Source organism: Halichoerus grypus, chromosome 11, assembly GCF_964656455.1.
Source record: "Halichoerus grypus chromosome 11, mHalGry1.hap1.1, whole genome shotgun sequence".
Taxonomy (NCBI): Eukaryota; Metazoa; Chordata; class Mammalia; order Carnivora; family Phocidae; genus Halichoerus; species Halichoerus grypus.
In genome coordinates this window covers 93,430,657-93,455,267 of record NC_135722.1, presented here as the reverse complement: position 1 = coordinate 93,455,267, position 24,611 = coordinate 93,430,657, and the positions used below count along the sequence as shown (strand labels likewise).

At 41.2% G+C, this 24,611-nt stretch overlaps 1 protein-coding gene across 3 annotated transcripts in view; it reads left to right on the top strand.

Moving 5' to 3' along the window:
* JHY (junctional cadherin complex regulator) overlaps window positions 1-24,611 on the top strand; it is a 63,532-nt gene that overhangs the window by 8,778 nt on the left and 30,143 nt on the right. For all 3 annotated transcript variants that reach the window (XM_036089516.2, XM_036089518.2, XM_036089513.2), the window contains exon 3: window positions 13,525-14,044. In XM_036089516.2, coding sequence (XP_035945409.2) covers window positions 13,525-14,044 — 520 coding nt within the window. The remainder of the gene's footprint in view (window positions 1-13,524; window positions 14,045-24,611) is intronic.

Below are 24,611 nucleotides of genomic sequence, written 5' to 3'. Positions count from 1 at the left end.
GTGAAAATAGAGAAAGCTTTAATTATTACACATTTTTAATATACTGAATTTAAAATGAATGCTTTTTCCAATTCTTACATACCATTGCTGAATTTTGCATGATGGATGTAATCCAATTAATAAAACTATGGGTTCTCAGAGCTGCAGGGCTCCTAAAGTACAGCCTATTCCCCTTATTGTCCAAAGGAGGAATCCAAGGCCTAGGGTGGTGAAGAGATTCACCCAAGTACACACAGCCGGTCAGTGGCAAAATCTGGACTGGGACCCACGTTTCAAGGCCTGTCCTTCCACTGCCTTTCATGACATCACAGCTACCTTGCAATTACAATGCTGTCAATATCAGGCATTTAGAAGACAGGAAATTCTTTGGGGTGCCTAGGTGGCTCAGTCCTTTAGGCATCAGACTCTTGATTTTCGCTCAGGTCACTGTCTCAAGGTCCTGAGATTGAACCCTGCATAGATTCTGCACTCAGCGGGGAGTCTCCTTGAGATTTTTTTTTTTCCCTTCTCCCCCTCCCCTGCCCACCCTGGCTCACTCATACTCGCTCTCTCTCTCTCTCTCTCCTGATAAATAAATCTTTTACAAATAATAAAATAAATAAAAGGCAGGAAATTCTATCTAAAGAAATGTAAACGCCTACAAATTTTATAAATCCAAGGCTTCTTAGCCACCGTTTCTGGAGAATGAAAAGAACATCCAAGATCTCCATGGAAAATTCCTAGCGTGAGCATTGTAAACGCTCACTGAATGCAAGGAATTGTGTTTCTAAATACTGGGTCATACGTCACTTCCCCTGTGAAGATGCAGGTTTTGTTTCACACAAGATAAGAGAAGTGAGGTACGATAATTTTACATCACAATGATGACCACGTGCTCTTTAGATCATTTGTTTTCATTCAACTCACAGACTGTCCTTGAATCAAGGCTGGTACTTATAAGAACGTGGGGCAAATATCCGGTTATTTTGCAGCCATAAATCTGTTGTCAAAGACAAAGAAGGGACTCTGGTTGGAATTATCCAAATTATATAACTGCTGTAAATAAAGTTCACTAGGTAACAATCCAGTCCCTTTTTTTTTTTTTTTAATTTTATTATGTTATGTTAGTCACCATACATCATTAGTTTTTGATGTGGTGATCCACGATCCATTGTTTTCATATAACACCCAGTGCTCCATGCAGTACGTGCCCTCCTTAATACCCATCACCAGGCTAACCCATCCCCCCACCCCCCTCCCCTCTAAAACCCTGTTTGTTTCTCAGAGTCCATAGTCTCTCATGGTTCATCTCTCCCTCCAATTCCCCCCCCATTTTTCCCCTTCCTTCTCCTAGTGTCCTCCATGCTATTCCTTATGTTCCACAAATAAGTGAAACCATATGATAATTGACTTTCTCTGCTTGACTTATTTCACTTAGCATCATCTCCTCCAGTCCCATCCATGTTGATGTAAAAGTTGGGTATTCATCCTTTCTGATGGCTGAGTAATATTCCATTGTATATATGGACCACATCTTCTTTATCCATTCATCTGTTGAAGGGCATCTCGGCTCTCTCCACAGTTTGGCTATTGCAGACATTGCTGCTATGAACATTGGGGTGCATATGGCCCTTCTTTTCACTACATCTGTGTCTTTGGGGTACATACCCAGTAGTGCAATTGCTGGGTCATAGGGTAGCTCTATTTTTTAAATTTTTGAGGAACCTCCACACTGTTTTCCAAAGTGGCTGTACCAACCTGCATTCCCACCAACAGCGTAAGAGGGTTCCCCTTTCTCCACAACCTCTCCAACATTTGTTGTTTCTTTCCCTGTCCATTTTTGCCATTCTAACTGGTGTAAGGTGGTATCTCAATGTGGTTTTGATTTGAATTTCCCTGATGGCTAATGATGATGAATATTTTTTCATGTGTCTGTTAGCCATTTGTATGTCTTCTTCAGAGAAGTGTCTTTTCATATCTTCTGCCCACTTTTTGACTTGATTATTTGTTTTTTGGGTGTTGAGTTGAGAAGTTATTTATAGATCTTGGATACCAGCTCTTTATCTGTAGTGTCCTTTGCAAATATCTTCTCCCATTCTGTGGGTTGCCTCTTTGTTTTGTTGACTGTTTCCTTTGCTGTGCAGAAGCTTTTTATCTTGATGAAGTCCCAAAAGTTCATTTTTGCTTTTGTTTCACTAGCTTTTGGAGATGTATCTTGAAAGAAGTTGCTGTGGCCGATGTCAAAGAGGTTACTGCCTATGTTCTCCTCTAGGATTTTGATGGATTCCTGTCTCACATTGAGGTCTTTCATCCACTTTGAGTTTATCTTTGTGAATGGTGTTAGAGAATGGTCGAGTTTCATTCTTCTGCATGTGGCTGTCCAGTTTTCCCAGCACCATTCATTGAAGAGACTGTCTTTTTTCCATTGCATGTTTTTTCCTGCTTTGTCAAAGATTATTTGACCATAGAGTTGAGGGTCCATATCTGGATTCTCTATTCTGTTCCATTGGTCTATATGTCTGTTTTTGTGCCAGTACCATGCTGTCTTGGTGATCACTGCTTTGTAATATAGCTTGAAATCGGGCAACGTGATGCCCCCAGCTTTGTTTTTCTTTTTCAACATTTCCTTGGCGATTCGGGGTCTTTTCTGATTCCACACAAATTTTAGGATTGTTTGTTCCAGCACTTTGAAAAATGTCATTGGAATTTTGATTGGAATGGCATTGAAGGTATAGATTGCTCTGGGTAGCATAGACATTTTAACAATGTTTATTCTTCCGATCCATGAGCATGGAATATTTTTCCATCTTTTTGTGTCTCCTTCAATTTCTTTCATGAGTGTTTTGTAGTTCCTAGAGTATAGATCCTTTACCTCTTTGGTTAGGTTTATTCCGAGCTATCTTATGGTTTTTGGTGCTATTGTAAATGGAATCATTTCTCTAATTTCTCTTTCTACAGTTGCATTAGTATATAAGAAAGCAACTGATTTCTGTGCATTGATTTTGTATCCTGCCACATTACTGAATTGCTGTATGGGTTCTAGTAATTTGGGGGTGGAGTCTTTTGGGTTTTCCACATAAAGTATCGTGTTGCCTGCGAAAAGAGAGAGTTTGACTTCTTCTTTGCCAATTTGAATACCTTTTATTTCTTTTTGTTGTCTGATTTCTGTTGCTAGGACTTCTAGGACTATGTTGAACAATAGTGGCGAGAGTGGGCATCCTTGACGTGTTCCTGATCTTAAGGGAAAGGCTCTCAGCTTTTCCCCATTGAGGATGATATTCGCTGTGGGTTTTTCATAGATGGATTTTATGCACTTGAGGAATGTTCCCTCTATCCCTATACTCTGAAGAGTTTTAATCAGGAAAGGATGTTGTATTTTGTCCAATGCTTTTTCTGCATCAGTTGAGAGGACCATATGGTTCTTCTCCCTCCTCTTATTAATGTGTTCTATCACATTGATTGATTTGCGAATGTTAAACCACCCTTGCATCCTGGGGATAAATCCCACTTGGTCGTGGTGGATGATCCTTTTAATGTATTGTTGGATCCTATTAGCTAGGATTTTTTTGAGGATTTTGGAATCCATATTCATCAGGGATATCGGTCTGAAATTCTCCTTTTTGATGGGGTCTTTGCCTGGTTTGGGGATTAAGGTAATGCTGGCCTCATAGAATGAGTTTGGAAGTTTTCCTTCTGTTTCTATTTTTTGAAACAACTTCAGTAGAATAGGTATTATTTCTTCTTTGAATGTTTGGTAGAATTCCCCAGGGAATCCATCAGGTCCTGGACTCTTGTTTTTTGGGAGGTTTTTGATCACTGCTTCAATCTCGTTACTGGTTATTGGCCTATTCAGGTTGTCAATTTCTTCCTGTTTCAGCCTTGGCAGCTTATAGGTTTCCAGGAAGGCCTCCATTTCATCCAGATTGCTCAGTTTATTGGCATATAGTTGTTGATAATAATTTCTAGTAATTGTTTCTATTTCCTTGGTGTTAGTCGTGATCTCTCCCCTTTCATTCATAATTTTATTAATTTGGGCCCTTTCTCTTTTCTTTTGGATAAGTCTGGCCAGTGGTTTATCAATCTTATTAATTCTTTCAAAGAACCAACTTCTAGTTTCGTTGATCTGATCTACTGTGTTTCTGGTTTCTAATTCATTGATCTCTCCTTTAATTTTAATTATTTCTCTTCTAATGCGTGGCTTAGGCATCGTTTGTTGCTTTTTCTCTAGTTCTTTAAGGTGTAGAGTTAGTTGGTGAATTCGGGATTTTTCTATTTTTTTGAGTGAGGCTTAGATGGCTATGTATTTCCCCCTTAGGACCGCCTTTGCAGTATCCCATAGGTTTTGGACCGATGTGTTTTCGTTCTCATTGATTTCCATGAATTGTTTAAGTTCTTCTTTGATTTCCTGGTTTGACCCAAACATTTTTGAGCAGAGTGGTCTTTAGCTTCCAAGTGTTTGAATTTCTGCCAAATTTTTTCTTGTGATTGAGTTCCAGTTTTAAAGCATTGTGGTCTGAGAATATGCAGGGAATAATCTCAATCTTTTGGTATCAGTTGAGACCGGATTTGTGACCCAGTATGTGGTCTATTCTGGAGAAAGTTCCATGTGTGCTCGAGAAGAATGAGTCTTCTGTTGTTTTAGGGTGGAATGTTCTGTAAATACCTATGAGGTCCATCTGGTCCAAAGTATCATTCAAAGCTCTTGTTTCTTTGTTGATTTTCTGCTTAGATGATCTGTCCATTGCTGAGAGTGGAGTATTGAGGTCTCCTACAATTAACGTATTGTTATCAATATGACTCTTTATTTTGGTTAACAGTTGGCTTATGTAGATGGCTGCTCCCATGTTGGGGGCATAGATATTTACAATTGTTAGATCTTCTTGTTGGATAGACCCTTTAAGAATGATATAGTGTCCTTCTGTGTCTCTAATTACAGACTTTAGTTTAAAATCTAATTTGTCTGATATAAGAATTGCTACCCCAGCTTTCTTTTGAGGTCTGCTGGCATGGAAGATGGATCTCCATCCCTTCACTTTCAGTCTGGATGTATCTTTAAGTTCAAAATGAGTCTCTTGTAGGCAGCATATGGATGGGTCCTGTCTTTTTATTCAATCTGCAACTCTGTGTCATTTTATGGGAGCGTTTAGGCCATTCACATTGAGAGTGATTATTGAAAGATATGAATTAATTGTCATCATGTTGCCTGTGAAGATGTTGTTTTTATAGATTGTCCCTGTAAATTTCTGTTGTATATCACTCTTGGGGTCTTTCTCCTTTTATAGAACCCCCCTTAATATTTCTTGCAGGGCCAGCTTAGTGGTCACATATTCTTTCAGTTTCTGCCGGTCGTGGAAGCTCTGCATCTCTCCATCCATTCCAAATGAAAGCCTTGCCGGATAAAGTATTCTTGGCTGCATGTTCTTCTCATTTAGTACCCTGAATATGTCTTGCCAGGCCTTTCTGGCTTGCCAGGTCTCTGTGGATAGGTCTGACGTTATTCTGATGTTCCTCCCTCTGTACGTAAGGAATCTCTTTCCCCTAACTGCCCTTAAGATGGTTTCCTTGGTTCTAAGATTTGCAAGTTTTACTATTACATGCCGGGGTGTTGGCCTATTTTCCTTGATCTTGGGAGGGGTCCTCTCTGCCTCTAGGATGCGACTGTTCATTTCATTCCCCAGATTAGGGAAGTTCTCAGCTACGATTTGCTCAAATACATCTTCTAGTCCTCTCTCTCTCCACTGCCTCTGGGATTCCAATTATTCTGACATTGGAAGGCTTCATGGTGTCACTTATTTCTCTGATTCTATTTTCATGGATTCTGAGTTGTTTTTCCCTGGCCTCCTCTTTTCCCTTTTTATCTATTATATTGTCTTCCAGGTCGCTTATTCGTTCTTCTGCCTCAGTTACCCTAGCTGTTAGATTATCTAGATTGGATTGGATCTCACTGATAGCATTTTTAAGTTCTGCCAATTCACCTTTCATTTCTGCCCTTAGACTCTATGTTGCCATTAATTGATTTCTCCATTCTAGCCATTGTCTTCACAATTGCTAGCCTGAATTCCATCTCCGACATCTTGGTTATGTCTGCATCCATTTGTAAATCTGCAGCATAAGTCATAATCTCTGAGTCTTTTCTGTTTTGGGGGCTCCTCCTCCTAGTCATTCTGTTGGTGGGTGTTTGAGGGAATGTATAGAGTCCAAATTATTGACCAGAACCAAAGCAAGATGCACCTGTTTTCTTGGGACCTTAGGGTTGCTGGCCTCTTGTTTTCCCAGCCTGTCTTCTGGGGGAGGGGCCTGCCGCGCTGTTACTCAGGCAACCCTGTTCCGATGGAGTTGCCCTGCACCCTGTGGTGGGGGATGGGCTCAGCGGGAATCAGTTTTGGGGGCTTTTGTTCTCTGGCACCTTTCCCTGGGGGCTTTCCGCATCTCTTCCCCGAGTCAGAGCAGAAGAGACCATTTCCAACCCTCTGCCTCAGAGCACAGAGACCTCAGTCTGTTCTTCAGTGAGCTCTCCAGGCCACACTGTCTCTGTTTCTGTCTGTGCTGCTATAAACTGCAGCGGCCTGGGTTGTGCGCCCCTCCACAGCGCTCCCAGTCCTGCCTCCAGGTCGGGGCACGTCCTGCCCTTTGTGCTTTTAAAACCGCCAGCCGCTCCCAGTTCGTGTTCACCCGCGCGACCCCACCGCTCCGGGTTTCTGCCCCAGGGGCTGCAGTTCGCAGGCGCGACCCCGCCGCTCCACGTTCCGACCCGTGGGCTGCCCTAAAGTCCTTTCCCGACGCTACCGGTCTGCAAGTCTGTGCCCCGTCCGCAGCGATCGAGGCTGTCACTCACCGGCAGTGTAGGATCCCCACGGCCAGGCTCCCTCCCGCTGCCGTTTATCCTCCGATATCTGCCCGTGGAATCAGGGCTCCCCGCTTCATACCTCAAAACCAACCGCCTGCGATATTCTGTTTGTAGAGATCCAGATCTTCTTACATCTCAGGCTGGTTTCGTGGGTGCTCAGAGTGGTCTGGTAGATATCCAGCTCAATTCTGGGGACCAGTTGAAATAGGGTCCCCTGCTCCTCTGCCATCTTTTTTCCAAAACCCCAGTCCCTTCTCTTGAGTGCGCTTCTGGAGACAGTGTTTGGCCTTCAGTTCATTAAAGCAACTTTTTTCTATTAAAAAAAATTTTTTTTTTTAATCAGGATGCCTACAATAAATGAAATTCCCTACACTGTAAACAACCTACTTGAAGTGCATCAGCATATTAATGGGACCATTTTATTTCATGCTTGCAAAAGTGATTTTTTTAATCTTTTGGATTTATTTCATTTGATTTAGTTAAAAGCCACTGATAAAAAGATTAAGATGAGCCTAGAACTCAGAAATCCTTGGAAATAATTGTCAGTTTTATAGTTCCTTAAAGAAGCATTAAAAACTTTACACTTAAACAAAAATTGCATTTGCTGTTCATATGCATAAAAGATTTAATGGCATATAAATTGGGAATAATTGTTCTGTTAAAAAGGATTAAATTAAACCTAAATCAATAATAACATGTGCAGTTTCAATTTAACTGCCTACTTAAAATAAAGTGGCAAATAAATAACTGCTAAATGATTAATAGCAGTGCTTTTATTCACCACCTCAACAGGCAAAATGGCCAGTTATTGAATATTTTATTATGAGTGCAAAGGATGTTAATTGTACTAGAAACATGCTCTAATTTTAGTAATTTTTTGATTGAATGCTACACTAACTATGAGGCTCTTCATTAAATGGAGATTTGATTTTATTTTGTTTGAAGTTGAGTACAGTAAGTACTCAAATATGGTCCATTAAAGCCTGCAAATATCATGGCGTGTGCATATGAGACCAACTCCCCTTCCTCTCTGCATCCAGGTCTTACCTAGGCATCTGAAGAGGAGACCCGGCATCTGTTGTCTGAACATCAACAAAAGAGTTGTGTACGCATTGTCTGTGTAACCTTTCTATCAAATGGGGAGGAAGAGAAGTGCATGTTTTGTGTGCAGATGATTACTGAGGAAGGAGCACTTCACACTCATTTTGTTCCAGTGTGTTGACCTGGACCACGAAACCTAATTGAGCTTCTTAACACACAAGCTCAGTACAATGGGGTTCTTCAGTATCATGTTCTATTTCAACCATTAGATTCGTTTCTGTGAAGTATTACAGCTTCCCGTGCTCATGATTTTGCAAAACATAACCTGGCATTTGTTTCGACATATAGTTTCCATCTAGAAAGGGGACGGAGGGGATACTTAGAGACGGTCATTACAGGTATAAATGGCACAGTGTAATTAAAGTTCTTAGAAGAGCCACATTTTCAGATTCAAATCTCCTCTGTATACATTATTAGAGTTTCTCTTCATAGGATTGGTTCAGAAACATTTTTCTCAGCCAAAGCAATTCTTTTTTTTTTTTTTTTTTTTTTTTCTGATTTGTTCCCCAACCCTTTGTATTGCTTAGGTTCCATTTAAAACACCAGTCTTTCTGCAATGTGTGATATACTTCTAGGGGCATTTAAGAACGGTAATTCGTTGAGGCCAGAAATTACAGTTCTTTCTGAAGATCTAAAGTCATTTAATTCTCCCAGTTTTATCTTCCTCATCAGCACTCAGCAGGTTCCTAAAATATTTCATCATGTGGCTGAAATTTCTTAGTCCCATTTCCTAAACTACAGTGCAAACAGATTGTCCACAGGTGCCTAAGTCATGGTAACAAAAATTGGATTTTTGAAGATAAGTGCTAGTTCCTTCAGGCCACGAAGGTGCCCCTTAGTGCATCACAACACAGCTTTGTGACCTGGAAATAACTTGAGCCCCAGGGAGAGAAGAATCCCTTGAGATCCACCAGCAGGAAGCACAATACACGACAATGTTGTGTCATGGTGACTGACTGTAACACAGGGCAAGTCAAGAATGGTGACGGAGCTCACAGACAGAGGCGGTCATAGCTAGCCCTCACTGGATCCTTACTCTGTGTCAAGGACACAATTCATTGTAAGCATTCATATGTATTAACTCACTTCATCCTCTCAACAGCACTGTGAGATGGGTACTGTTATCCCCATTTCACTGATGAGCAAGCTGAGGCACAGAAAATTTAAATAATTTGCACATGCCCACACAGTAACTGGTGGCACCAGGAATCGAGTACAGGCAGTCTGATCCTGGGCCCCTTGTCCTTAGGCACCCTGCTGTACCATTTCTCAGAACCAAAAGACGCCGTGTCGTTATTCAGGCAAGAAGAGCACCACGGAGATGACATATAACCGAGAAAGGTCTATACTCGTGACTAGACATTATGCCATTATCAGCAGGTGCTGGTTAAATGTGATGACCACTGTGAGTGCCAGTTTTCTTAGTATAACTGCAGAGACAGAATCAGGGAAATCATATCCTTCAATCCTTGAAGACTACCTATTTTTTTTTAAAGATTTATTTATCTGAGAGGGAAGGAGGAGAAGCAGAGGAAGCGGGAGAGAGAAACTCAAGTAGACTCTGTGCTGAGTGCAGAGCCCAACGTGGGGCCCGATCTCACAACCCTGAGATCATGACCTGAGCTGAAACCAAGAGTCAGACACCCAACTGACTGAGCCTCCCAGGCGCCCCAAAGACTACATATGTTTTTAAATAATAAGCATTCTTCTGTCTATTGATTCTTCTGTGAGTTTATCATAGGATCATAGTATAGAAATGAAATGGACTTTGAGATATCATCTGCCAATTGAATCTGGAAATAAGAGGTTAACATATTTTCAGTGATGAGCAAGCTTATGCCCTCCTATTTTAAATACCCATAATATGCTGCATTTCTTTATACATCTAATTTATTACTGGATCATGAGAGCTGGCTCATAAAGCCTGTTTCCTTGCTAACAGGTAAGATCCACCAGCCTGCTTCTGTTTTGCTCACCATGCTTCAATGGCTAGGACCCAGGGAGCTGCTCAGCGCCTATTTGCTGACTGGCCGACTGACCGATTCACTGACTCACAGAAGGCAGGCCTTGCTCCACAACCACCTATGGGAATAGCTGCATAATACAGGCCAACTCGCAGACAGGAGCTGGGCAGACTGCCAGGGTCTATGTCCTGGTTCCACCATTTGTTCGCTCTGTGACCTTGGGAAAGTCCCATGAGCTCTCTAAGCTCCAGGTCCTTCATCTATTAAATGGGGATAATAATAGCACTTCCCTCATTGGGCTCTTCTAAGGAAAACTGGAGATTCACCGTCAGCATTCCCTAATGGGCATGCAATATGGACTATCTTTCCAAAGTCAGCACTCTATGTCCCGCCACCCCGGTTAAGTAACAGAGCAGTGATCCCCAGTGGGATGCTCACATTCAAAGGCTGCCAAACCCTGCTTTAAGGAGTGCAAAGAAGAAGGCTGGCTATTCTAAGACTTTACAAAAAACAAGCAAACAAAAATGCCCCTGTAGATAATCCCTTCCAAAAACTCATCACCTGGGCTATCCAAAAGTATTGATGTCTCGCTAACATCTTTGCTCTCTAATTAAATTATTTTTGCTCCAAGCCAGACTCTCAAGTTAATTTAGGTAACCCACATTCCTTCACGGAGTTTACAGAGCCTTTCAAGATCTCACCTCTGCTTCACCCTGAACGCTCAACCTTCCTTTCATCCATACAGAATCTGTTCTTTGAGAGCACCACGTTCTCCTCTCCATTCCGTTTTACAAGCTCTTCCCTCAGCCTGGCATACACTCCCTGTGCTTCTTAGCCTTAGGTCTCAGCTAAACCATCACTTCCTTCAGAACGCTTCTCTCGACCTCCCGAGATGGGACTGGAGGTCCCTCGTGAGTCTCGATAGGCCCATGCTCCTCGTCAGGACGCTCATCACTCCCATCATAAATTGCTTGTTTTCTTTTCTTTTTTTTTTAAGATTTTATTTATTTTTGACAGAGAGAGAGAGAGAGAGAGAGTATACAAGCAGGGGAAGTGGCAGGCAGAGGGAGAAGCAGGCTCCCTGCTCAGCAGGGAACCCAATGTGGGGCTCCATCCCAGGACCCTGGGATCATGACCTGAACTAAAGGCAGACGCTTAACCATCTGAGCCACCCAGGTGCTCTATATATTGCTTATTTTCTTGTCTGTATTCCCTACAAGGCTGTGAGCCCATCACTGTATCCCCTAGCTCAGTAAGTGCTCAATAAACACTCAGCAGAATCACTGAGTGAGCAAGGGAATGATAGAAGTTCAGTTCTGTGAAATAGAGCAAATGAATGAACAGGACAGTTACGTTTACTTTTTCCCTTTAGTATGTATTGGATATGGGGAAACAGCACCTTTCTTCACTTACAAAAATTTCCTATCTTTATTTGCTTGAAGATATGATCAAGGTGCCCCTTAATCTGTTCTTTCCCACCTGAACAATCACCCTTATGTTTAACTCATTACATGGTAAGCCCTAAAATCATTCACTAATTTGGTCCAATGCAAGAAGCTTTTCTGCATGTGTGTGTAGATTCTAATTTACTACCATTGGGTTTTTAAAAATTAATATCTGATGCTACATTTGTCTTGACTGAAGTAATTTTAGAGGCTCAGTTATTTAAGAAATGCTCATTAACTCCTCTGTCCAGAGCACAGGGTAGAGTACTCAGGCAGAAGTTAGGGAAGGAAGGATGACTCTCAGTCCCTGCCGCCCAGAACTTTAAGTGGGTGAAGAGGCAAAGTTACCATAGCAAAAGGTGAAATAAGCACATATACAGAAGATTAAGATACATTGTCTCATTTTGATGTTTATGCAATCCTGAGAAGTAAACAGAACAAATACAATTTATCGCTAATTACAGACAAAAGATGGCATGATTTCATGCACACATAGGGAATGACAGACCCAGAACTTGAGCCCAGGTCTGTCCAGTCCCAAGTCCAGATTGTGCCCTGCTGGACCACTCCATGCCCAGTGAGACCTAGAGAGCCGAGTGAAAGGCAAGGCCAAAACATAGTGTGAGTTCATATGACATCACACAGGAGAAACCTCCTCCTCAAAAGCCCCAGAGGCAGGTAACCCGTGGTGCTTAGGGCGCGGGGTGAGTTGTACAGTTTGATATCCCACTTCCCAATAAATGTGCACAATCTCCATTCAGGCATTTTGCTGGAAGAGAGTATCATTTTTCTTCCCTTGGTGGAGAAAGAAGAGCAGCCTACCCCAAGAAGTTCTTTTTTTTTTTTCTAAGATTTTATTTATTTGTCAGAGAGAAAGAAAGAGAGCACAAGCAGGAGGAGGGGCAGAGGGAGAGGGAGAAGCAGGCTCCCCGCCGAGCAGGGAGCCCAATGTGGGGCTCGATCCCAGGACCCTGGGACCATGACCTGAGCGGAAGGCAGACACTTGACTGAGCCACACAGGTGCCCCAAGAAGTTCTCCATCTTAATATGTGAACTAAAAAATCAAAATGACAGTTTAGCAAGACATGGGAGTTTTGTCTTTTCACTCTTATTTTTGCTTTACATCAAATCAAAAAACATCTAGGTCCACATTAAGAGAAGTGAATTAGTAGTAGGGGCACCATTAGTTTGTTTACCCAGCATAAAATTATGTCCTCTGTAAACGGGAATATCAAGTAGCATAAAAAGCCTAGGTGATTTACATTTTCTTTTTGATTAGAGGATTGCATCTACTATACTCAAGGAAGGAAAATCTCTCCCATTTAGCTTTTGAAGATCAAAGGGGCCATTAAATATGCCATATTACCAGCTTTTTTTTTTTTTTTTTTTTTTTTTTTGGTTAAGACCAGGAGGTGCTTTACAAATTGAGATTGTCATGAGGAAAAGGGAAGACTTTATTTGGGGTCATATGCCCTGATTATGGACTAGCCCACGTCCCTCTGGCGGGACCATATGTTTAACCTTTTGCTGAAATAGGGCTGTCCTACAGCTAAGAGCACACACTGACCTGTGTTCTGTTTTGTGTGCATCCATGTGACAAACCAAAAGAATACGAACTAAGAACTTTTCAGTGAGCCACCATCTGATTCTGAACATTGGGGATCTTTCTACAGCACATGTGATAAAATCTACAAAGACAAAATGAAAAGCAAAATACTTAAAAGGAGGATAAACCTAGGTAGGTATTCAGTTGAGATAAACCTTGCTTTCCCTCACAGCAGAAGCAGACCAAGGAAACTATCATCCAGGCAATAATGGCATTTTCTTCCTAGATAAGCACCCAAACGTGTAGTCACCAGCCAAAATGTGAAATCAGTTTTATCTTCACTAGCTGAAGTACTTAAGTTGTGCATAAGTAATAGCATCCCTTGAACCACTGGCATGTGATCTTCAGCTGTTTTGGGGCATTTATATTAACTATCCCCCATTTTTATTCCCTAATTTAATGAACTTGTAATTAAAACCTTTTTGCCCTTACTCCGTACACCTAATTTGAGCCTCAGTTATGTCTTCAACACGTAGGTAGTAAAAGGAAAATTATAGGAGAAAGATTCAAGTAAGATGACTAAACATAATGAGTAAATTCATTTTGATTAAGGATTTGACATTTCCTTTCTGCTTTGGGCAGCCAACAACCAGTCGAAGACAAATATTCGGACCTCCGATATGACCCACACTGGAAGAGTAAGAAAGAGGAGAGGAAGTTGTTGACTATGGAAGCATTATCAGAGTCTGTAGACAGCTCTACTGAAAATCTGACTCTGGATCCACTGTACCCTTCCAAGGAGCCCTCGATGGAACTCTCGGGGGAGAAAGGTGAACGCAAGAGTAGCCCACAGAGCGTTGCCTCTTTGCTTGGCAGTGAATTTTTAAGCCCAAACTATGAGGGTGGTGCCCATCACAGCCGGCTATTTTCAGAGCTGAGCAACAGTGATCTGGGGGAGAAGTCAAGTAACCTCTCTCATTACTTGAAGAGTTCAAGTTCACATAATGAGGTTTTCCTGCCAGGATCACGTGGCCGTCGGCGAAGGAAGTCCAAACAATATTTCGTGGAAAAAAACAAGCTGACTTTGGGATTACCTAGTCCTAAAACGGACTCTTATCTTCAACTTCACAGTAAAAAAAGGGGGGACGTTCTCCCAGAACAGGTACGTAAGTGCTACTTAATAATCTCTTCCAAGCACTGGAATGTGCCTTTGTTTGAAATGGCTGGAGATCACTTCCTTCGAGATGGGGACGTCATTACAGCCACGTGGCTGAGTAAAACAAACGTCCTATCCCTTGCTCGTCTTTGAAGAATCAGGGGAATTAGTCCACGAATTCTTTTTTTTTAAGATTTATTTTATTTATTAGAGAGAGAGAGAACGTGAGAGCGCAAGCAGGGGGAGTGGCAGGCAGAGGGAGCAGGAGAAGCAGGCTTCCCACCGAGAGGGGAGCCAGACACGGGGCTCGATCCCAGGAACCTGGGATCATGACCTGAGCCGAAGGCAGAAGCTTAACAAACGGAGCCACCCAGGAGCCCCTATTCCACTAATTCTTTTTTTTTTTTTTTTAAGATTTTATTTATTAGAGAGACAGCAAGTGAGGGAACAGAGAGAGAGGGAACACAAGCAGGGGAATTGGGAGAGGGAGCAGCAGACTCCCCACTGAGCAGGGAACCTGATGCGGGGCTCAATCCCAGGACCCCAAGATCATGATCTGAGCCAAAGGCAGATGCTTAACCAACTGAGCCAGCCAGGCGCCCCCTGTTTTGTCTTTTTAATTATCCAGGTGATTCTATTACCTTTCCAACCACAACTATAATCACTATACCACCCTTTATTCTGTGCAAATGATATAAACTTTAGTCTCTCCATCTATAAAATGAGAAAAATAAATGCCCTCCCTTTCTTATCTGATCATTTCAAGAGTAAATTCTATCCCAGATGATGGATTCAGAATCTGTTAGAGCCAGTAGCCTTAGCTCTATTTCATGGGCACTCATACGGATCCTATCAGCCCAACTCCTAGTGGACATGCCCATGGACATAAGAAAAGAATGGCCATCCTTCTTGGGGGAACCAGCTTGAAATTCATTACTTACTAATGTGAGGTCATTTTCAAATATGAAGGAAAGGTTAATACATTACATGGGGATGCCCTTAGACCTATTCCAAATTCAAATGGTATTATTTAAAATGCTCTAACCTGCTCTAAGTATTTTTTCGTAGAAATGAAAGAGGAGGTAGATGAACATTTGTGATTTTCTCTTAATTCAGAAACTCCCTTTATAGCCTTAAAGGATTATGGTCACATCCTTGCCTTGGTAACTAATAATAGAACAGAAGAACGGATGTAGTATATTCAGATGAATTCTCAAAACACATAGCTGAATGCAAAAGAATTATCAACATTTTTGACCCAATTTTAGATGTTAATGTACTTTTCATAAAATATATGAAATTTTGAATTTTGCTTGGTTGCGCCTTTAAAAATATAAATTCAACAGTCCATTATCTGTGAAAAATATTTATAACCAGTAATTTCTCCCAGCCTAGAACAATATTTTTCATTTGTTTCTAAACATGTTCTCAAAAGAAGCCAGTCTAGACGGAGAGGCGAATTGTGAAGCCAAAAGAAAGTTTTATTTCTAATAATAAAGGTGAAAAGAGCTTTATTATAAACTCTTTAATTGCTGATTTCTTAATCGCTTATTTTTCTTAGTAGTTATAACTTAATTTACAAACAATATTGGGGTGAGCTGACTGACAGTGATTCCATAGCATAATTTTTTGCTAGGCCAGCGAGAAAACTTTAAAGCATTTTTGACTTGCTCAATCTTTAAGCTCATAAATTAGTCTCTGAAGTGGCTATTGACCTTGTCCACTACTTTCTCCAGGTTCAACTGTCTAAGGACTGATTGCTAATTATATTCAAAATTGTTTCTTCACCATTTTCCAACATACATTTCCTTCATCTTACTCTTCTTTTAAAAAGGATAGAAATTAGTTTGACCTAGCAGTGATAGGATATGTGTAACTGGTTTATTGAATTATAGTCAATAGCACTGAACCATGTGTTCCTTTCAAGTCATTATTTATATATGAAGTATGTGCAGGTCTTTCTGCCAGTGCAGATTATATGTTTCCTTATGGGCAAGAACTATGCTCTGTACCTATTTTCAATCTTCATGGTAACTAGCCTAACACACTGTAAGGTCTCAGTAAATATATGGGGAATGAAAAATGGACCTCTTCCATCCCTCCAAACTTACTCTGTTTAGTATAAATTGTATGTGAGGGGGAAATGGTATTTTCTAGAGCAGATGTTTGAAAACTTGGCTGGATATTAGATTCACCTGAGAAACTAATTTTAAAAAGTGATTCTTAGCTTCACCTGGACCAATTGACATCTCTGGGTAAGACCCTGAGCGCCAGTATTTTTCTTTCAAAGCTTCCCAAGTGATTCTAATGCTTAACCAAGATTGAAAACCACTACTTTACACCAGGGATTTTCAGACATTACTGTGAATCAGAATCAACTGGGGCGCTTGTTAAAACAGATTGCCAGACCTAACCTAAGGGTTTCTGATTCACTAGGTGTAGGGTAGGACCCAAGAATTTGAATTTTCTACGTGGTTCTGGGTGACGCCACTTCTGCTGTTGGGCCCACTAAGAACCACGGATCTTTTTTTCCCCTCAAACTTTAAGGCACTCATGAACCATCCCAGAATCTTGTTAACATACGGATTTTAATCCACTAGGTCTGGGGTGAGACTCAAGAGTATGCATTTCTGGGGCGCCTGGGTGGCTCAGTCGTTAAGCGTCTGCCTTCGGCTCAGGTCATGATCCCGGGGTCCTGGGATCGAGCCCCGCATCGGGCTCCCTGCTCCGCGGGAAGCCTGCTTCTCCCTCTCCCGCTCCCCCTGCTTGTATTCCCTCTCTCGCTGTGTCTCTCTCTGTCAAATAAATAAATAAAATCTTTAAAAAAAAAAAAAAGAGTATGCATTTCTAACAAGTGCCCAGGTGATGTCAAGGCAGCTGGTCCATGGACTACATATAAAGCACCTACAGGGTTTTCCAGAAACCCAAAATTGTAGTTGTGTAAGTCAGTACCCATACAGCATTGATGATTTCAATGACTGATGGGATTATTCTGTTAATTTGGGATCAGGAGGTAAGAATTAGGGGTGGCAGGTTTGGAGGGTATTGTTTTAGATTAAGCAGCATCTATCTGGAAGGTTTTCATGTTTGAAAATCTATTTTCTCCTCTTAATTTCTTTGAAAGAGATGACCAATATCTTACAACTAGAAATACTGAAAAGATAAATGACATCTATCGCCAAATGAATGACTAAATGTCAATTACCATTACACAGTGAAGAAAATCAGCTTTTTGGGACGCCTGGGTGGCTCAGTCGTTAAGCGTCTGCCTTCAGCTCAGGTCATGATAGCACTGCCGGGGGATCGAGTCCCGCATCAGGCTCCTTGCTCAGCAGGGAGCCTGCTTCTCCCTCTCCCTCTGCTGCTCCCCCTGCTTGTACCCTTGCTCACTCTCTCTCGCCCACTCTCTCTCTAACAAATAAATAAATAAAATCTTTAAAAAAGAAAATCAGCTTTTTAATACATCATTTTGTCACAAGCATTTATGCCCAGTTGAATCAGACAGGGTCTTAAGTAGTTGTATTGTCTTTGGGAAGATTTGAAAGTACATCTAAGAAGTTTATGACATTCCAAAAAAATATTAACAGTTTTTTTTTTAAATAAGACTCAAAAAACTGATTAAGTTCAGATGAAAAATAAAAGCAGGAATAATAAAGAAAGCTCTGGACATTAAGAATCACGAGGGAATCTAACACTACCAGAGAGTATATTATAAACCCTCAATAATTAAATACTAGGATAATATTTAATGCATATATAGACAGAAAAATGGAACAGAGAAGAAAGTGCAGAAACAGAACCAATTAACATATGGGAATATAGGATATGATACTATGATTTGATAAAGCAGTATCTCAAATCAGTGAGGAAATGGTACATTGTTCAATAAAACAACTGGGTAGCCATCTGGGAGAAAATGAAGTCAGAGCCATACCTGATATCATACAACAAGATAAATTCTAAATGGACCAAATATTTAATTAAAAAAAATTAAACCATAAAAATACTAGAAAAAAAAAAATGAAGCAAATTCTCCCATAACCTCGAAATGGTTCAAAATCCACAATCTACAAAGGATTGATAAATCTGACTACATAAATACCAAAAACTTCTGTAGGAAAAAAGCATAAGAGAGTCAAAATACAAAGAAGAAAAATATTTCTAATTCATATCACAGATGAAACTCTAATATCTCTAATATATAAAGAGCTCCTGGAAATCAAGACCAAAAATCCCAATATAAAAATATGCAAAGGCCATCAATAGAAAATTCACAGAAAAGTTAATACATAGAAGTACAGTCAGGTTGTTGAGATAATAAATTGGCATAACAGGTGGGGAGGACAACTTGTTAATATCTATTTAAAATACTAAAACATATACTCCTTGAAAAAGTAAAACATAATGACTAAGAGAATAGACTTCAGAGCCAAGGTGGTTGGTACTGCCACCTGCTGTCTGACCTTGGGCAGGTTGCTTAACCCCTATGTGCCTCAGTTTCCTCATCCTTAAAAAAAAAAAAGATAATAATAGTACTTTCTTCACAGGATTATTAAGAAGATTATATACATGAGCTAATATATGTAGTGTGGTTAGATCAATGCCTGCCTTATAGCAAGCACTATATAAATGTTCGCAACAATTATTTTTATTTGACCCAACATATCCCACTCCTAGGAATTTTTCCTAGTTATATATGTGCAGTTTTGAAATAACTCCTGTACAAGATTCTCCATTTCAGCCTTTTTTCAGCAAAAGATGGGAAACTATCCAAATGTCTATCATGTGGGTAATACTGATATTATAGTACATCCATAGAATAAAGTACATTGTAGCTGTTAAAAAAAATGAGGATGTTCTCCATGAATGGTTATGGACAACTTATCAAGGTTTATTATTAAGGGGAAAATTAAAGGTATAGAACAGTGCATACAGTGTAAAAAAGTGGGGAAGAATAAAGCTCTGTGTTTCCCTTGGTATGCATAAAAAACTGTGGAAGGGTATGTGGGTGGTTAATTGTGGAGGGTGGAGGGGGATGGGAGCACAGCCTTTCACTTTATATCCTTTTTATAGCTCTTATTTTTGAACCATGCCTATGGACTCACAAGACCCAACATTTTGTAGTAACCCTTGTCACTTCACACCCCCTGACTGCTCAGGTCACCTAAATTGCATTCTTTGCTCGTAAATAATGGCTCAGAGCAGAACCATCAGTTTTTAAATTAAATTTCTCCACAATTATTTTTGCCATTTTTCATCTGTACGATGTACATTTTTCATCTGTTGATCGATCGTACATTAAAATGCACTGGAAAAATCACCTTGGAATACATGAGGAGATTTCGATCATCTGACATGTGAAGCAAGGAACTGATAAAAACCAACACACACTAGAGGGCACCTAAGTATCACTGTCAGCCAGTAACTTTGCCAGTGAATATTCACGACTTACTTTTTTTAATTCATGATTTGTTCAGTGTTTGTCTGAAACTCATTAGTTAGAATTTGAGTCCATTTCTGATCTGCCATTAAAAGACATTTGTGTCTTGAAAAAGGAGCTGCCTTTCTATCTTGATTCCAATGTGACTTTGAAGACCGATGAAGGGAAGAATCTAGCATGCTCAGAAAAGAGCAATAAGTGCTTTAGACCTGTTGTTCTTCTCTTGTCTTTCCCCGGAAAGTAATTACAGATACTTTGTGAAAACAAATATAGAAAAGTTATACATCACCTATAGTCTTCCAGACAGTATAAAGCCCTATCAAGAATCCACCACCCATTTTGAAGATCAACATACATTCGTGGCTCCTGCTGAGACAGCAGGTCAGTCAGCCAACAGACCTTTATTGAGCACCAGCTATGTGCTCGGTGCTCAGGGCTAAGGATACACCAGAAAACAAGACACACAGAGCCTGGGCTTCAGGGAGCTCATGTTCCAATCATGTAACAGAGGCAAGAAACATGTAACAAAATAATTTCACATGCCAATAAATACCTCAAAGGACACTGAATAACTTAAGAAAAGGATGAATGGGAGTGTAACTGGGATGTTTGGGTGCTTGTGAAGGACTCTCTGAGGAGATGTCATTCAAGTTGAGACATGAACAGATGAGGAAAAGAAACTATGGAAGCTCTGGGGGAGGAGGCTTGGTTTGTGCCAGTCGTGGTAGAAGCCTTCTCCCCCAGGGACAACACAGTGTGACGGGAGTAAAACATAAAACCAAAACAAAGCACTCATTTGGAAGTCAGACAATCATGGGTTATATCCTGGCTCTTCAGCAAACTAGGTGGTAGCACTTCCTAGATTTCTGAGCAAGTGACTCTTTAAGCCTGATATTCTTTATTATATGGGGTCAATTTCTGCCTTGGAGGCCTAGTAGAAAAAAATTATACAAAGCTCCTGATGCATGGCAGATGGTAAAGGGAAGCTATTGTCAACACTGGGCATTCTCAAGCCATAGAAAGGGAAAGGAATCACTCTGGGAATAGGCCCTTCTAAACAGATTTTTTTTTTCAGATCATAGCGCCTCAAAGTGAAAGGGATAGGACTTCAGGTAGAATAAGAAAGTGTAGCTAAAAGGGTAGCATTTCAATACCCCAATAGCCCAATCTATGGTAGAACTCCCAGAAGACTGTCCACTTATCCTACTGGATAAGACTTTTTTAATTTTTAAAAAAGATTTATTTACTTGAGAGAGAGCATGAATGGGAGGGGCAGAGGGAGGAGAGAGAATCTCAAGCAGACTCCCCACTGAACATGGAGCCTGATGCAGGGATCCATCTCACAACCCATAAGATCACGACCTGAGCCAAAACCAAGAGTCAGAGGCTTAACTGACTGAGCTACCCAGATGCCCCTAGACTCATATTTAAGTGATAGATTGCTCTCCTTTTCTATCATTTTAGATTTAGTACAATTTTTGGTTGTCTATAAAATTAAGCTTTACCTTTATTTCAATGATGATCATCTTTTTCTAATTATATTTGGTTAGAAACAGAATTCTTTCTTTTGTTTTTTAGAATTCTTCCAGTTTTGGTGGTATTTTTGAGTCTCACCTCTACTATACTCATAAAAATTATTCTTCTATAGAGTAAGTACTCTGTATCTTCATTGATTCGGGTTTTTTTTTTTTTCTTTTGCCCTGTGTGACCACAACAAGAGCACGCACTTATGACAGCATAATTCAAATTGAACTTTATGGGGTTTTTTTCCCCCAGTATAACACATTTCCTAAGGCATCTTTCTGTATGCACTGTTCAGCACTTAGTTGGTTTGCTACCAACCGTATGATCCATAGAGTGACCCTCCATTAATTCAACATTACTGACGAGAGATCCATGAAAAGAAAACTCTCCTCATAATTAAAGCATGCCCTTTCAAAAACCAGAACCCTAACATAAGCAATCGTTTCTCAGGATAGCTTTCCCAAACATGCCTAGAGCACTCCACAGGCCTTGCTCTCTTACCTTGGGGCCATGGCACCTGCTTCTGTGGTAAAGTCCAGAGCTGTGGCAATGGGAGGAAGGATACTCTGCCTCTTCATTAAATGCCCCAGACTGCTAGGGGTCTGCAGTCATTTTGGCTGCTGTCGGTGTATCTGCTCTTTAGGAGCTTCCGGCCTTGTGGGAAGCAGACATATTAAAGAGTCCGTACCAGGGTGCCTGGGTGGCTCAATCGATTAAGCATCCGACTCTCGATCTCAGCTCAGGTCATGATCTCAGGGTCGTGAGATCGAGCCCTGTGTCAGACTCCCCACTCAGTGCAGAGTCTGCTTGAGATTCTCTTTCTCCTCTCTTCCTCCCTCTGCTCGTGCTTTCTCTAAATAAATAAACAAAATCTTTTAAAAATAAAATAGTACCTATAGAAGAGACACGTAAGGTCCCAAAGGAACGCAGAAGAAAAAGTGCCTGAGTCTGTCAGGGGAATTCAGAGAGGGTGTCACAGAAGAGGCAACCATTGAACAAGTTCTTTAAAAAGAAGGTAGCAGGTGGTGGACAGAAGTAGTATTGCAGGCAAAGGGACTGAGTGCGATGGTGTAAGAGCTTTGGGAGGTCACGGTTTAGGTGGAAGCCTGCTGGTACAAGGGGAACCTCTAGGGTACTAGTCAGGAACTGGTATTTGGTCAATTAATCCAATACAGTGGCTTAAGCAGATATGGAAAAAGATGACCCTGAACAGTTGATTTGCGCTTAAAGAATATAGACCTACATTAGCTCGCCAGTCTGTTCCAGGGGGGCCGAGGCCTCTCCTGTCAGTGCATGTGGTACTGGACTACCACGTTGTCCTTCTGCCTCAGTTTGAGAGACTTAAAAAAAAAACTTTAGAAAGGATCTAGGGGCACCTGGGTGGTTCAGTCAGTTGAGCAACTGACTCTTGATTTCAGCTCAGGTCATGATCTCAGGGTCCTAGAATCGAGCCCCGTGTTGGGCTCCTCGCTCAGTGCAGAGTCAGCTTGGGATTCTCTCTCTCCCTCCCTCTGCCCCTCCCCCTGCTCGAGCTGTCTCTCTCTAAAATAAATAAGTAAATCTTTACAAAACATTTTTTAAAGAAAGGATCTAAGAACATAAACTTTCTTTGTTTTTTTTTTTTAAAGATTTTATTTATTTATTTGACAGAGAGAGAGAGCACAAGCAGGTGGTGTAGTAGGCAGAGGGAGAGGGAGAAACAGGCTCCCTGCTGAGCAAGGAGCTCAATGTGGGGCTCGATTCCAGGACCCTGGGATCACGACCCGAGCCAAAGGCTGTCGCCTAACCAACTGAGCCACCCAGGCGCCCTTGATTTTTTTTATAACTACTTACCCTAATCCTTTTTTTTTTAAAGATTTTATTTATTTATTTGACAGAGAGATAGAGAGAGAGCACAAGTAGGCAGAGTGGCAGGCAGAGGGAGAGGGAGAAGCAGGCTCTCCACTGAGCAGGGAGCCGGACGTGGGGCTCGATCCCAGGACCCCAGGATCATGACCTGAGCTGAAGGCAGCCGCTTAACCGACTGAGCCACCCAGGCGCCCCTACCCTAATCTTTATCAGCTTTCCCCCCACCCCTTGTTTTTCTCTTGCCTTTTGTTTTATTGGGCCATTCTAAGACATTCATTCATTCATTTATTCATTCATTTGTCAGAGAGAGAGAGCGAGCACAAGCATGCAAGCAGAAGGGAGCGGCAGGTAGAAAGAGAAGCAGGCTTTCTGCTGAGCAGGGAGCCCGATGCAGGACTCGATTCCGGGACCCCGGGATCATGACCTGAGCCGAAGGCAGACGCTTAACCAACCGAGCCACCCAGGTGTCCCTATTGGGCCATTCTAAATTATTTTACTTCGTTTCCATGAAAATAACAACTCTGTTCACACTCAGATTTCTCCAAATTATCTCACCTTCAAACATGTTATAATTTTAACAAACCATATGATAGACATAAACAGGTTTGCGAACAAATGTAAAAGCCTCTTGGTAAACATACAACCCAACTGGTGGACGCAGAAATACCAAGGCATCCGAGAGAGTAGCTGGCCAGCCATGAGCATCAGCTGTGGGCTTCAGTTGGAATCTTAAAGAAAGGATTGGAGAGGATTACTGAATCCAGCAAGTTGAGGAGAAGACGAATACTTCTGTGTTGTACGTGTCTAGATTGGGAGGATGGCAGTGTGGGTATTTCGACTACGGAAATCGGCAGGTGCCTTTCATGCAGGCCCCCGTACATCATTGTAAAGCAGGGGTTCTCAGAATATGGTCCCTGGAATCCAGCAGCATCAGCATCGCCTGGGAAATTGCCAGAAGTGCAAATTCTTGGGCCGCATCCCAGACCTCTTGAATCAGAAACTCTGGGGCGAGGCCCAGCAATTTGTTTTAATAAGCCCTCTAAGTGAGTCTAATACATAGTCAAGTTTTAGAACCGCTCTGCTAAGGAGTTATGCCTTTCCTCTACATGACGTGGAATCACTGAAGGATTTTAATAATGGAGCAATTTGAATTCTGTGGCCGTCCAGAGGTCACACTTACATATCCCTAGTTGTGTTATATAGAGTTCAGGTGACTTGGTTAATCAAACACAAGATAGTCCTAAAATCTCTTTCATATTCTTGAAAAGTTAACTGCTTCATTCATTTGCATGTATTTATTAAGAGCTTATTATGTATCAGGCATTGTCTTAGGTACTTAGAATATATTACTGAATAAAAGACAAAAATCCCAACCCTTGTGGGGCTAACTTTCTAGTAGGAGACGGACAATAGACAAAAATAGGTAAATCAGTGTATTTGTAGGTGATGGAAGTGCTAGGGAAAGAGAGCAGAGAAATAGGGAATTTGAGGGGAGGGGGGAATCACAGTTTTAAAGAGGTCATGAAGGAGGTGAGAGAGCACATCATGCAAATATTTGAGGAAAGAATGTTCCTGGAAGAGGGAACAACACCGTGAAGGGTGAAGGCCCAGTGGTCCTGGGCGGAGCGAGCAAGGGAAAGGGAAAGATAAGGCCTGCTTTCCACCTAATTTTGTTGACAATAAACCACAAATCTAGCCAGATAAGCAAGTAGATTCTATGTATTCTGGTGTAAATGGAGAGTTCAGTGCTCCATGTAGATA